General features: G+C 47.0%; 1 protein-coding gene across 5 annotated transcripts in view; it reads right to left on the reverse strand.

Annotated features, from left to right (window-relative positions):
• DPP6 (dipeptidyl peptidase like 6) overlaps positions 1 to 15,103 on the reverse strand; it is a gene marked incomplete at both ends in the record, with an annotated part of 1,026,243 nt that overhangs the window by 226,605 nt on the left and 784,535 nt on the right. For 4 of the 5 annotated variants that reach the window (XM_082662523.1, XM_082662525.1, XM_082662522.1 and 1 more), the window contains one exon: positions 14,662 to 14,714. The exons of the other annotated variant lie outside the window; for it this stretch is intronic. In XM_082662523.1, coding sequence (XP_082518649.1) covers positions 14,662 to 14,714 — 53 coding nt within the window. The remainder of the gene's footprint in view (positions 1 to 14,661; positions 14,715 to 15,103) is intronic. 5 annotated transcript variants of the gene reach the window in all.

Below are 15,103 nucleotides of genomic sequence, written 5' to 3' on the forward strand. Positions count from 1 at the left end.
AGTCCAATCACGTTCTTTCTCGTGGGCCACATTTAGGAACCTGGGGCTGAGGAGCTGATGGGAAGCTCTGAGGAGAAGGGAAGGTTTGCCTGGGGCATTTGGGTCCTCTGGTCGGCATCCCCTGGACCTGGCTTGGTCAGTTTCTTCTGGGAAGGATCCCTCAGTCCCCACCCCGGTGGGTGAAGCGTAGCTGCCTCGTGTCTGGGACAAGGAAAGAGAAGGAAGTCTCTCCATCAGTGTGAGCAACTCTTCGTCCCTGTTTCAGACCTTAAACTGTCCCAGTGTTCCTCTATTGGAGGGCCTCTGCTCTATCCTGGCCAAGAAATAAACCTCCAGTGTTCAGGGGAGTAGGCAAGGAAAAACTGGGGTTCTGATGGCTTCTTAATTTTCAAATGGCCCTTGTTTTTCTTCCACAGCCCATCCATCGACTTTCCAAAAGCAGCTGGAGGGGCCCATGCCGAAGCCTTCTCATCAGAGGTGATATTCTAAAGGGCTAAGCCACCAGCGTGGAGACACAGCCAACCAGGAGAAGCACCATGCGGTCTAAACTGAGCACTGCCTGTGCCTTGTGTGCTGAGGACCACTTTGGGGGCGGGTGGGGAGGGGTTAGGAGAAACCAGGTCAGTGCTTGGGGTGGGACTCGGCTGTCTTATGTTTGTGCTGCATCATTTCCCACTCTCCCTTTGCTTTCCAACTTTCACAATTTTGTTGTTTATGTTTCTTCTCTTTGCTCCTTGTGGGTTATGCGTTAAATTTTATTTTCTGTTTCATTGGTGGGGCTTAAGAACACCTGAAAGTAGAGAAAGTTGCTCTGCCCTCTTGACCTGGAGCTCCTCATTCATTCTTTTGAAGAAGGACGGGGGTGAACAGAAAGGTCAATATGCAGACAAGAGAAGCCCAGAGCGGCAGAAACAGGCAGCACGCCCACCCTTAGCAGAGTCATCCCTGCAACCGGGCCGCCTGGGGGTGATGTTGGCTCTGCCACTGACTCACTGTGCCACTGTACCCTCTACGCCTGGGTTTTTATATGTAAAAGGGCCAGTAAGAGCCTTTACATCATAGGTATATTGTAAGCATTCGATGAGGGGTATATGGAAAGCACTAAGAACAATACCTGACCTAGAAACTGCTGTATCAGTGCTAGCCGATTTTTTTTTTTTTTTTTTTTGGTTACGATTGTATAAAATTTCTGGGGTCGAGAAATAACTTTTGAAAACATGGCTCTTTAAACAGTTCAACCTGTTGTAGAAAAACGAGAAGCAGCTTGAGAGTGATCAGGATGAGTCTCTACCTCAAGCTTCCTAACCATCTCCCCTGCATAGTCCATGGGCCACTTCTGCGGACCTGTAGGAAGCTGGCAGAACTCACAGGTTTCCAGAGCAGGTCCTGCTGATAAAGCCTCTGCAGATATATTCCTGCATCTCTGGCTGATTCCATCTGCAGATATATTTCTGCATCTCTGGCTGATTCTATCTGCAGATATATTCCTGCATCTCTGGCTGATTCCATCTGCAGATATATTCCTGCATCTCTGGCTGATTCCATCTGCAGATATATTCCTGCATCTCTGACTGATTCCATCTGCAGATATATTCCTGCATCTCTGGCTGATTCCTTCTGCAGATATATTCCTGCATCTCTGGCTGATTCCATCTGCAGATATATTCCTGCATCTCTGGCTGATTCCATCTAGTGAAGAATCCTTGAAGTTGAATGTAAAAGAAGTTTTTTTGCCATTTCTTTATGAAAATATTTCACATATCACGCAGCTTTTAGAGACGACTACATTGGTAGCAATGGCCTCTATTTTCAAAGGAGTCTTTTTTCAGGTCTGGCTTCTCATGGCAAATGTGTGATTTAAAGTGATTTTCATATATATGTGTTAGCATACAGTATTTGTTTTTTTCTTTCTGACTTACTGCACTCTGTAGACACAGGGAGGGGAAAGGGTAAGCTGGGATGAAGTGAGAGAGTGGCATGGACATGTATACACCACCAAATGTAAAATAGATAGCTAGTGGGAAGCAGCCGCATGGCACAGGGAGATCAGCTCGGTGCTTTGTGACCACCTAGAAGGGTGGGATAGGGAGGGTGGGAGGGAGACGCAAGAGGGAGGGGATATGGGGATATATGTATACTATACATATAGCTGATTCACTTTGTTATACAGCAGAAACTAACACACCATTGTAAAGCAATTATACTCCAATAAAGATGTTAAAAAATAATAAATAAATAAATAAATGACTTTCAGATTGACTTTAATTTGGGGGAAAAAGAAAGCAGTGGACTTAAATTAGGAATTTTTCTTTTTAGAAGCATTCTCCCTCTCTCCTCCTCCTCCACACACATACACGCGCGCACACACACACACACACACACACACACACACACACACTCACAGAGATGATTTTTCTCCATAGACTGGGAAAACATTCTTTATCCAAGACTGAATTCTCTGCTTTGTGGCAAAAAGTATTTCTTCCATTCTAATGCTACTTAGTGTTTGGCATTAATTTGGTAACAAATCAGCAATAGACAATTTGACATAGCTAAAGTCAGGTTTTTTTGGTCCATGTCAAGATAATAAGGACACCTAGGAACTCAAAATGATATGATCACTTTCACAGAAGACCTTTCTCTCCGTGGGTCTAAAAATCATGCCAAAAATAGCACTAGATACCAAAAGGACAAGTGGCCTGGCTTAATGCCCTGTTGTTGATAGGATGGGCATCTTGTTGTCAACAAGAAGTTGCAGAGGGCATCCCACCTCTGAAAATAAACACTTCCCATGACTGGAGTTGTGTTGTTTAGCATCTATGAAACACAGGGATCTGAAGGTGAAAGTCAAACGTAAAGACCAACCACAACACTACCACCATCGACAACAGTGAGACCCGTGCTTAGAGGTTACCACTGCATGGTAAGAACCAATTCTTTTGAAGGATATATTTCTTTATATTTTTAATTGACTTTAATTAGATGACTTTTTACAGCCAAATTTTAGTCAAACTCATAAGGATCTCTATATAACCAAGAAAGATAGTCTATTAATTTTTGATGAGAAATACAACGGGCCAATTGATCAGGCTCACGTGAATGAAGCAATTAAGCTCAACTGTCATCAGAAGCTGCCCGGTTAGCTGGACAGAGTGAAGGGATGAGACCTGTCATTCAGACAGGGACATTGGCCTCTCTATGGGCAAGGACAGCTTTCCTCTGCAAGGGTGGGCGCACTGCCTGTTTCGGCCGCTCTGGGTTTCTCTTGTCTGAGTATTGATCTTCTTCAAAAGGGTTCAACCCAACACTTCTATTTCAGATTTTTATTCCCTACAAAATAAGCATGCCCAAGTTCCCTCCCTGGATTGAGTTCTCAGCATCGCCACGTGGTCCAGCCACATAATTTCAGATAAATACCTGGGCTGTGCCCACAGGGACTAGGGCAACCAGTGCCATCGGATTTCCTTGACTTTCAAAAGACAAGTTTTCCCTTTTTCTCAGGGTTCCTGGGAAAGTTGGGGGGGGTGGGGAACAGGGGATGGTCATTTGAAAGCTCAGGTATGCTCAACACATGGAAGTAGGAATTTTAATGCAAAACCAAAACTATATTCTTAGTACTTTCCAAAGTCACATAAGACTCTGACAGCCCTTTAGAGCATCTGGAGCAGTTGCCTTTAGCTCCAGGAACAAGGAGACCAAGGGCAGTGCCTGAGGTTACACAGTAGAACCCAGCTCCATGACCTTCAGCCCAGGTTCGAAAGGTCACCTCCACCGAGGTGCACACTCACCGTTTCCTCACGGGACAGAGACTCTCAGGGATGACCTTCTTTTGGGAAAAGCACCCCTTCACTGCTTCCAAACCCCAGAGCCTCTCCTCTAGGAGGTAACGCTGTCTTGGTAGCCGACACATGGGACAGCGCACAGCAGACTGGAGGGGGCTAGCCTGGAGCCATGATCTCTGACGGGTGGTCTGGGATCACCAGGGACACACAGGGCCCTCGGGGTATCCTCCCATCTGGCCTCTTAGCATGTTTATACTTAATATGTGATGATGTATAATTTTCTTTTGATAGGGGTCACTTATTTGCTTCAGATATCCTTTGTCTGTCAAATCAAAACAGCACCGATGTTGACTGTTACTCTCTGATGTCAAACAGAACATAAATTGCAGCTCGAGGCCACGCAGACACACACTGAGTAGAGGCACCCATCAACGTCACCTCCGCTGGTCAAACAATGCTGGTTACTGGGTCATGCCCGGACCTCAGAGCTAGTGAATACGGGCCCTACTGTGTGCTTCAAAGGGCCCTCAACACAAGGGGGAAGAGCTACCTCCATAAAACGAAGGGTGTGGTGCTCAGTTTGCCTCAGTGTCTCTCGTCAGACTGGAATGCAGAGCAAAGTGATGTTGTCACAGAGAGGATGCTATGCTTGGAGCCGCAAGAGCCCGCTGAAGTCCTGGCCAACAACCAGCTGTGTGACCTTGAGCAGGTTACTCCAACTTCGAGCCTCAGCTTTCTCATCTCTGAAGTGGGGCTAAGACCTACACCCCATCATTGTTACGAGTACAAAATAAGCTTCCATATGTTAAGGTCTGTGAATCAGACGCACGATAAGTGCTCACGAAATGCCTACATATGCATTCGAAGGTTCATTCATTCATTCATAAAGGAAATCAAGAGATTAGGGAGCAGAAAGGAATTGGGGCCTACGCTGGAGCTTACATGGTACAGTTTCTAAAGACACGCATAGAGGCATAAGGAAAGAACTTCATTTGAGGCACCAAGGTGACAAGATGGAAAGTGGAATGAGGGTGGCTCCTGCCTGGAGTGACGGGTGAGTCTGGGCAGGGCAGTTTGGGTGAAATGGTTTTGAGCTGAGTGGACGGAGCCCAGGAGCCGGATGGTGTTCAGATGCCACAAGGTCAGCAGTAGGAAACTGCAGGGAGAGAAGCAAAGGAAAGATCCCGAGGGCTGCCTGTGGCCTGCAAGTAAGGGAGACAGACCAGGGGCCGGCAAAGGATGGCAGCACCCTCCCTGGGGCCATGTTCACGGGCTTCAGCAGGACGTCTGCTCTTAGCTTCAGTCCTGGTTCAGGAATTCTAGTTCTGACACCACTGATGCATAAGTGTGAGGCTCACATCAGCCCTCACTTGAATTTTTTTCTCTCCTTACTTTCCACGTTGGGCCGTTTGTGCAGGGAGCCTGGGAGGAAGCCGTGTTTGTTAGCACTGCCCCAAAAGCCCGTCCAAGTGCTTGGAATGTCGATAGAAATGTACATCAGGGCCATGATGCGGTGAATCAAAGATGTGCAGAGAGATGGAAAAGCCTTGACCTTGTGTTCGTACTTGGGAACTGGTGTCCACATGTCTGAGTTCATGGACCAGGCTAACTCTCCACAGCGGCGGTCCACAACCTTTTTGGCACCAGGGACCAGTTTCATAGAAGACAATTCTTCCACTGACTGCGGGGGGGGGGGGGGTGGATGGTTCTGGCACATTACATTTACTGTGCACTTTATTTCCGTTATTATTACATTGTAATATATAATGAAATAAGTATACAGCTCACCGTAATGCTCACAGGAGGTGGAGCTCAGGTGGTAAAGCGAGCGGCGGGAAGCCGCTGTGCATACAGATGAAGCTCCGCTCGCTCACCCGCCGCTCCCCTCCTGCTGTGTGACCCGGTTCCTAACAGGCCACGGACTAGTGCCGGTCCGTGGCCTGGGGGTTGGGCATCCCTGCTCTACAGGGTTCTTGGGCTGCAGCCCTCCCCCTGCAGTGTGGGAACCTCCGTAGGCCTTGCTGGATGGAGAGAACACCGGGCTATAGGGGAGGGTTGTTAGTTTCCGGTCCAGAGAGGCAGAAGCCTTACTGTTGTGTGACTGCTTAATCCAGGTGCCTCGGCCCCGGCAGTGCATCGACCTGCCCCTGAGTGTCCCAGTGGCGGCAGGCGGTGCTGGCCGAGCTGAGTCCTGGGAGCCGAAAGCTTCACCTGAACAAACAGCTGTGTCATCTCCACCGAATGCTGTGCGATTCAGGTCTGGGAATCAGGCCTTCTCAATGAGAAATGCCACAGCTTATGTTCTTTCGGCCATTGTGAGCAGCTTCAGAAATACTTACTAGTCCGGTACACAGCCTGGACGGGCTGTCCTTTGGAGGACCAGCGCTGTGCGCTGTGGCCTGCCTCCTTCCCTGCTGTAGTCAAGACACAACAACAGAGCAGACAGGAGCGCCTGACACAGCCTACCATGCCCTTTGCTAGCCTAGACGGGAACCCGAAGGTCAGAGGCGGGTGTCTGCTGTACAGATGCTGGATGCTGGGTGTGGGGCCTCTGCTCCCCTTCAGCCTTGAAGCAGCTGGCAGACGCAGTTCAGCGTCAAGCTGCTGGAACATGCACACTTTTGGACCGGGTCCTTCCGCCAACGAGAGGTGATTCTCAAAAAGAGACCCCCTCCTCCTAAATCAATCTGTCCAGGAGGTGAGTGATGCTTGGGGCTGGAGTCCTCTTAACCGCTCCTGAGGTTTGTGCCAGGGCCGCCCATGAACAGCCTCTTCAGGGAGTTTCCACCCTGCTCGCCACCTACTTCCCCAAGGACCTGTCATTTACAGAACGCTGCAAAGGGAACGATTGTGGGGACCTGGCTGGAAGGGCCCCCCGAGTGCCCACGTCGGGCAGGAGAGGCACAGGCTCTGCCCTGGGCAGGAACCCCAGCACGCAAATCAGCTGGCCTCTCGCAGGGACCAGGTGGAGGATGGGGCGGGGAGTTTACAAAGGGGGTCTGGACAGCCCCCTTGGAGAGCAATCTGGCAGTTTCTTACCAAATTATACATTTACCGTATGGCCCAGCCATTCTACCTCTAGCTACTTACCCAAGAAAAATGATAACGTGCCTATGAGAAATTCTGTATGCGAACATTCACAGCAGTCTCGTTCACAACAGCCCCAAGCTGGAAGCCACTCAAGTGTTACACGGCGAGAACACATGAGCAAACTAGTCTATCCACTCACTGGACCACTCCTCAGCAGTAAAAGGAATGACCTACCTGCACCAGCAGCGACGTGGGTGAACCCTGAAAGCAGGCACGCTAACGAAGCAGCCACTCACCAGGACTACGTACACATGACTCCATATATAAGACATTCTGGAAAAGGCAGAACTACAGGGCTGGACGCCAGGGGCACCCACAGTGGGTGGGGTATGGGCATGGTGGAATACTCTGGGGACATGGAAATGTTCCCTGTCTTGGTTGTGGAGGTGCTTCTATGATTGCACCCGTTAGTCAAAACATAATGAAAACTTCTCATTTAAAAAGTGTGAGTTTTACTATAAGTAAGTTATGCTGCAATGAGGCTGTAGCTATATAGATGTGACCAGTGTATCCTTGTCTCTCTAGAGTCTGGATGACCGCCCATCCCACTGTCCTTGAGAGCTGCTTTTCTGGACAAGGCTGTCCTTGAGGTTTAATCTATGCGAATGTCACTGAAGTAAATAAGGCAGGGGGCTTTGTGTCCAGCCCCCGTACGGACCGCCTAGATCAGAGAGAAGGTGATGTGAAGACAGAACAAAATAGACTAGACAGCAAGCGACACACGTGGCCTTTCCACTCTCCATCCGTGGCTAGTATAGTCCTGCTTGTGGCGGGGGTGTGTGCCCATCATTTTGCAGCAGGAGTGGATGCACAGCACACGCTGCTGCAAGCATCTGGCAGGCTTGGCCTCCAGGGCAGTCTGCCACATGCACCAGCCTTTTCTCTTTAGGAAAAGGTCTGTGAACAAGAACAGAGCTGACCTCAGGGACGCAGACAGAGTCTTCTCAGGTGACTGACACTCAGGCCCAGTTGAAAGGGTTCAACATAGTTGCCTCTAATTTTGTGTGACATAGAACTGGTCCTGTGATTCTTAAAGAGAAGCTGGTGAGCAAATGCACGAATCGGAATAGGCGGCTTCCAGGCTGAGCCCACTAGGTGGCGCTCACGTCAAACTCCAGCCCAGACACAGAATGAGCCTGAGTCCACTGTCCCATTCTGGGCATGAACTCAGAAGACAAAAGCGCAAGGCTGTATCTCATCTCCGCGGTGCAGACGGCAATGCTATTGAGCCTTTAATGCATATCATCAAATAAATCTCCAAGAACGCTGTTAACCTGCGACCTGCCACTATTTCTCTGTCGAGAGGACAAAGAAATCAGTGTTTCTGGGGAAATGTTTGTCATTTTTTTCCAGAAATAGAAGGGTTATTTCTCAGCTCCGGATAAAGTCCTGGGGGTCACTTAGTGATGAGAGCAAGTGAAGAAGTGGGGTAGGACCAGCTGACCCCAGATATTCAAACTAGAAACACCAGTAACTTAAAAGAACTCTCGTGAGGTCCCACCCTCTGAGACTCTGGTCTAACTGATTTGGGGTGGGTCCCAGGCTTGCATCTTATACTAGACAATATCATTTAATTAATTAACTAACTTCCTCAACTGTCAGCCAACATCTACGGACTCCCTCTTGCACTGGGAACCATTCAAGGATACGAACATACACGTTTAGGCTCCACAAGGCGCCTGACAAAATGACGCATCATGCATACCTTCACCTCATCTCCAAACGGGTTTGTTTGCCTGAAAATCTTCAGATGTGGCAGGCAAGTTTTTGAGGACAGCAAATGATTCAGTGGAAAAGAAGCCCTTTGCATGTGGCTAGTGGCTTTTCTGCCGGTAGCTCAGATCTACGGGCGCAGCCTCTCCTGTGGTTATTCTTGGGCAGCCCTGTTCTCATCCTGAGCAACGGCCACCAGGGCCACAGACACAGGCCAAGCCCCTCCCAGCAAAACCCCTCTTTCTGACACCTGACACCTTAGAATTCAGGAGAGAAATGTGTCGGGCAGTAAATGCTTATTGAAAACATTTCTAAACATTCTGTTCAGAAACATTATATACCTACAACAAGGTAACTAGCAATCTAACGCAAGGATACATTACAGTGTGAAATGTGAGGCAGTCTTACTCCAGGGGTGCAGGAAGCTGCAGGGGGATTTTTACGGGAGGGGTTTTGATGTCGGGGCTTGAAGGAGCAGAAGGAGTTGGACACCATGAGCAGGAAGTTTCTGGCGCGTGTGTGGAGGATGGGGTGAAGGTAGGGGAGAGCAAAGGCGGGAGGGCCTTCTGCGGGGGGCAGTGCTGGCACACGCCACCGATGCGGTCCTTGAGGCAAGCAGGTCCGGCACCTGGAAGGCATCACGTGTATCTCCACTCCCCTCCACCTCCACCCTGACGCGTCGATCACGGCATCCTTCCCCACAGAGCCCAGGCCTAGCTCTAGACCACCTTTAAACTCAGCGCTCCAGGAAGCCATTAGAACTGATCAGAGCTGGCACCGAGGATGAGATTTATTTTCTGTCTAAAGGTAGGGAAATTGCGGGGAGAGAGATTAATTAGATTTGGTTGTATAATGGAAGGTCTTGTTTCCACCATGAAAAAAGCCCGTAGTGCATTCTGCACTCCAAAATAGGCACTTAAACGCACCATCTCGTTATCCTACAGTACTTCATAACCTTTACATGAACCCTATCAGTCAGGCATTTTATTTCCATCATATGTGCGGAGTAATAGTGCCGAGAGAAGCAAAGAAACTTTTTCATGATTACACAGGTAGAAAGGCTGACTGGGAATTTATTCCCAGATAGATTTGACTTTAAAGTGCATGTTATTTTGATAGTGCTTGCTAACAGTTTGGATTTCAGGGGAGGAAGGGAGAGATGGAGGGTGGCCTGGAGGGGAAGGGAGCAGGAGGGGCGGAAGCAGCTGAGACCAAGTCCTACAGGAGAGCTCGGAGCTGTCCACAGTTCTGAAATTACTGTGAAAGCCGATTACAGCAGGACTCTCCCTGCCGGATGCCACGGTAGACACGTAAAATGCCATTCTCAGAACTCTCTTTCTCCTACATTTTGGCTTCATGTTGGCACCTCCTCAGGGTATACAAGCAATCCTATTCACGCAACTTCCGGCAGCTCTGCAGAGCAAAGTGTGTCTGAGTGGAAGGTCCAGTGCAGGGTCCTGGGAAGGAGATGTGGAGACACACACTGCTGGGATTCTCCCCACTGCCCTCATGAACTCACTACTTTCAATATTCTCATGCATCAGGCTCAACTCACACAGGCACAGGCTGCCACAGATTTAATTAGAGGGACATGGAGCATAAACCCTTGGCATCTGTCTTCATTTTCCAAGTGAACACCAGATGCCCATAACCCCAATCATGTGGTCCCTACACTGAGCCTTCACTGCTCCCCACCGGGTCTCCTAATTGGCTCCATGTTCCTGTTCATCCCTTTCCTTCTCTCTACACACATGCATAAAACTAATCCACGCCCGCCACCTTCACCACGTCTCTCTTCTGCTCCGTGTTCAGTGTGTTCTTATTGGAAAGACCCATCACACCGGGGTGGGGTTTAGGTCTTCCACACGCCAGGCTCACCCTAAACCCACCCAACCCTATCTCTCCCCATGCAGAGCCCCATGAGAACAGCCCTGCTCGGGCCTGGCCTGGCACCCCACTAACTCCAGGAAGATGCTGGCTCATGGAAAAGGTCAAGCCTGTTTAATGATTTACCCGACCTGGAACATCTCCTCTCTGTCTCCATCTATTAGACCAAACCAAACCAAACAAGACAAAACTTACTCAATTATAAGGCTCCACTCAAGCCAGACTTCCTTTCTGAGATCCTTTATGACAGCTCTTCTTTTGTGTTCAGTGTCTAAAATACCCATTTGAGGCACTTAATTTTATATTGTTATATAAGTCTGTGTCTTTCCTCTTCAACGAGATTTTAAACTTCTGAAGGATAGCAGCTGTGCTTTTGTTGCTCAATACAGCATTTCAATAAATGTTTGTTGACTTATATTGTCTTTTCGGCTTCCACTGGAGGCAAAACAAGAAAGTCTTAAAAATTAATTGCAGTAAGTCAGATTGAGATGAGATAAACAGAACTTATTGAGCATTGAGAACTGTAGATAGTTGAAGCTATAGACATCTCTTCTAAGAGAGAAATTAAAATCACATGCGCAGGACTTCCCTGGTGGCACAGTGGTTAAGAATCCGCCTGCCAATGCAGGGGACATGGGTTCGAGCCCTGGTCCAGGAAGATCCCACATGCTGTGGAGCAACTAAGCCTATGCACCATAACTACTGAGCCCACGTACCACAACTACTGATGCCTGCGCGCCTAGAGCCCGTGCTCTGCAACAAGAGAAGCCACCACAATGAGAAGCCCATGCACCACAACAAAGAGTAGGCCCCACTTACTGCAACTACAGAAAGCCTGCGTGCAGCAACAAAGAGCCAACGCAGCCAATAAATTAATTAATTAATTTTTAAAAATCACATGGGCATTAAAATCACCTGAGTGTCACAGAACAAGTCTTAGCTTTGAAAAATTATTAAAGGGAATTTTATTATTGTAGGGGTTATATCATTCCTCTCCTTGTAACAGAAAGGATTTGAGCTGGCTAGAAAGTAAAGTCTAAAAAAATTTAATTACAAGACTATAAATATATATTGGGGATATATTACAATATGAAGAATAACATTCCCAGGCATTCACTAGAAGCAAAATTCTCTGCTGTGCACTTTGCATGTACCATTCCACTTAATTCTTATAATGTGCCTATGAGGTGAGCACTATTATCAACATCTTAAAAATATGGAAACTAAGATCTGTAGAAGTACAGCAACTATCAAGGTCACACAGCCAACAGTCAGTTGCAGACTGGAATTCACATTAAGGTCTCTGGGACCACAGGGCTTCAGTTCTTAACTCCTGTGTCATGATATCAGGCAAGGTACTGGGGCATTGTGCTATGTTGTCAACCTAGATTTCTATTTTCTAAATAAATGGAATGCTCTTCTGCATCCCAGCCTATAATGTTAGAGAGTAACCCTGGGCAGAAGGAATCTATGTCTCAGTTTATTATTTTCACAGATGCAGAATGTGACTTCATAAGTCAACCGGAGTTCCAAAGGAATACAATTCTGTACAATTTGTTTGGTACAGGTAAATAAGCAAGGTTAGGGCAACAATATCCACAGAGGATGGCCTGACATGTAAACAAAATGCCTCTGAATACTTCTCAGTTTCTGTTCTATTATTGCTCTGCTTGTCAAACTCCAAAATGCCAATGCTACATAACTACAGGGTATACCAAATTTTTCTTAAAATTGATTTCTGTTATAGAAGGATTGATTTTCTCTAGCCCATATGATTTTCAGAATGATCTTAAAAGATACAAGAAATTATAATTATATAGAAATATAATTTTTCTAAAAAAAAGCACTCAAGCCAATGGGAAAACTAATCCAAAAAAGAGTCATGTCAGGAAAATGTCAAGAAACAGCCAAGTCTACCAAAAACTGCTATGAAAACACACAATGGACCCTTAACAGAGAACATTTACCTGGTTATAATCTCTATTATGAAAGATTGCTTTATTTTGTTGACATTCTGATATAAAGACTTAGTGAAACACTTTATGTTAAAAATAATAGCTTTGGGCTTCCCTGGTGGCGCAGTGGTTGAGAGTCTGCCTGCCGATGCAGGGGACACAGGTTTGTGCCCCGGTCCGGGAAGATCCCACATGTCGCGGAGCGGCTGGGCCCATGAGCCATGGCCGCTGAGCCTGCGTGTCCGGAGCCTGTGCTCCGCAATGGGAGAGGCCACAACAGTGAGAGGCCCGCGTACCGCAAAAAAAAAAAAAAAAAAAAAAGCAATAAATTAGCACCACTAAAAATCTGATATTTACAGCTGTAATTTTACCCAAGGCAGTTGTTCTGATGGCACAGGATTGAGAGCGAGCCAGGCCATGCTGGATTCCAGCTCTCCTGGGCACCAGCTATGAGATGACAGAGTTCTCACTGTGAAAGGCGGAGAAGAATGCTTTTTTGCAGGACTGATACCCTAGGGTGGGCGCACTTAAGACTCATTCAATACATGATGGCAATTATTATTACTATGATTATTTAAAAAATACCAAAAGCAGCTCACTCTTCGTTGGCATCCTCTATGGAGGGGTCATCATCCTCATCGTGAGCACTGAAACCAAGGCTTCAGCCATACCATCTTGTCCTTCGGTTTGTGGCTGGTTTGGCAAACTCTTGTGCCAGGTCCTCAGAACCTATTTCTCTTAAATTCTGACTGATGCAGTAAAATCTTTACACCATGTGTCAAGCACAAAATGCTTTTCAGGTTTTGAGTTTTACAAATTCATATAAGATGAAATGAAATGTCCATCATCTACAATAAATTCTATTGTTCCCAGAAGGGGTAGATAAATCTCAAGGCATAATATAGTCCTGCCTGCCGTGACCCTGGAAGATGCATATCTGCTTGAAAAATAATAGAATAATTCGTCCTTAGTGAAAAACATTTGAGTTTCTATTTGAACTGTGCTTTTTTTAAAAAAAAAAACACCTATGGATACTTTGTTTTCACTACGGGGGTCATCTTCAGTTTCTCGGGGCTTGATTTTTCTACGAGTCTAATGGAAACGATTAATCACATTTGGCCGCATGTCTACATGTATCTTTCATTTATCAAGTGAAATTATTTTCCCCATGTTGTTTTTCCAAGGATATGCTCATATGCTACCTAAACTTAGTAGAAAACAGACAGCAGCAGTTGTGAAACACAGATGCTGTGATTAATGCTCTCTATGGAACAATACTTTTTAGCAACTCCTGCTGTTTGTTTAAATTTGCTTAGGAAAATTAGGATGCCTCCCCGTAAATAGTCACAGGAATTTACACAACATTGCCAGTAGCACAATCCCATTTCTTTGAACATTTCCTGAGCACTTCACCTTTTCGAACAAAAAGTGAGAGAAACCGTGGAGGGTATGAAGGAGAAGGAAAAGGTGGGAACAAGAACACAGGCAGGGGTGAGGGTGGAGGGGTTGTAGGTGGGTGGGGGAGGGGAGGAAGAAGGAGGAAGGAGGAAGACGAGGGGAGAGAAAGAAAATAAAAATGGAAGCAGTAAAAGCCATCCCTGCCACACTCTCCTTGCTCTGCAACTGGTTTTCCCCTTGCCCACTCAACAAATGGCTCCACCAAACTTCAATCATGTCTTAACACCTCCGGACTCCAAAGATGAGTTCCTGATAACGCACCCCACGCTGTGTGCGGCTGTGTCTACCCAGAACTGAAAACTCAGCAAAATCACGCTTGCACTCATGTCTTCCCTCCCCACTCACACTTTTGGGTCCCAAATGTTGCATTTTTGAGAAACAAGATGAGCTTAGGGGTGCTGCCCTCTCTATTACGTATATAAAACCAGGAACCTTCCTGGGAGTCCTAGGTCGAATCACCATGCCCTAGAGGGGCCACAGCTGATTACAAAGTGGGGCGGGGAAGGGGGAATCTTTCTCTGCAAACCTGGGAACCAGAGCAGGAAGTGGTGGAGCTGTTTTAGGAAGGGGGGCTTCACAAATGGGCAAGAAACTGGACTCAAGTGACCCCCTCGGCCCTGGAGGCATCACGGAGGTCCCACAGCATGGGGACACTTTGCTGTCAAGAAATAAGGTGCCTCATTTCCTGCCCTAAGAATTAAGCAACTAATCAGCGCTCTGCTTTGCGCTTTGTTTTGCAGATTTCACGTTAAAAGAAAATGAAAGAACAATCTTACCCATGAGGAATTTTGCTCAGGACATAATATCCAGTATAGGAGTGTTGATATATCTGAAACAGACAAAAAAACACAAGAAACAATAAAACAGGCGTTGAGACAAAGGTTGTGATTATGATATTTTTCAAATCACTGTGACTCCTAATAAACAGCCCTGGACCAAAAGTAGTCAGTCCGGAGACCTGGCCTGGCGGCAAAGTCTTTTATTTACTCAGGAAGTTAATTTGCATACCCTGTTTGTTTTATTTTCACCATTTGCATGTAGTTTACCGGGCAGCCAGAGGCTAGATGTCATCTCCATGACTACCTGGCTTGTGATTAAATCAGGGGCAGAGACTTCCAGCTCAAATAAATGTAGCACAGAACTAAGAGGACACTACTCACTGGAGGCTACCTGACAGCCAGCTGGACCCTGAAACTGTAAGACCCACGCACTGCTGTA

This window comes from Grampus griseus (assembly GCF_964374135.1).
Source record: "Grampus griseus genome assembly, chromosome: 9".
In the NCBI taxonomy this organism is placed as follows: domain Eukaryota; kingdom Metazoa; phylum Chordata; class Mammalia; order Artiodactyla; family Delphinidae; genus Grampus; species Grampus griseus.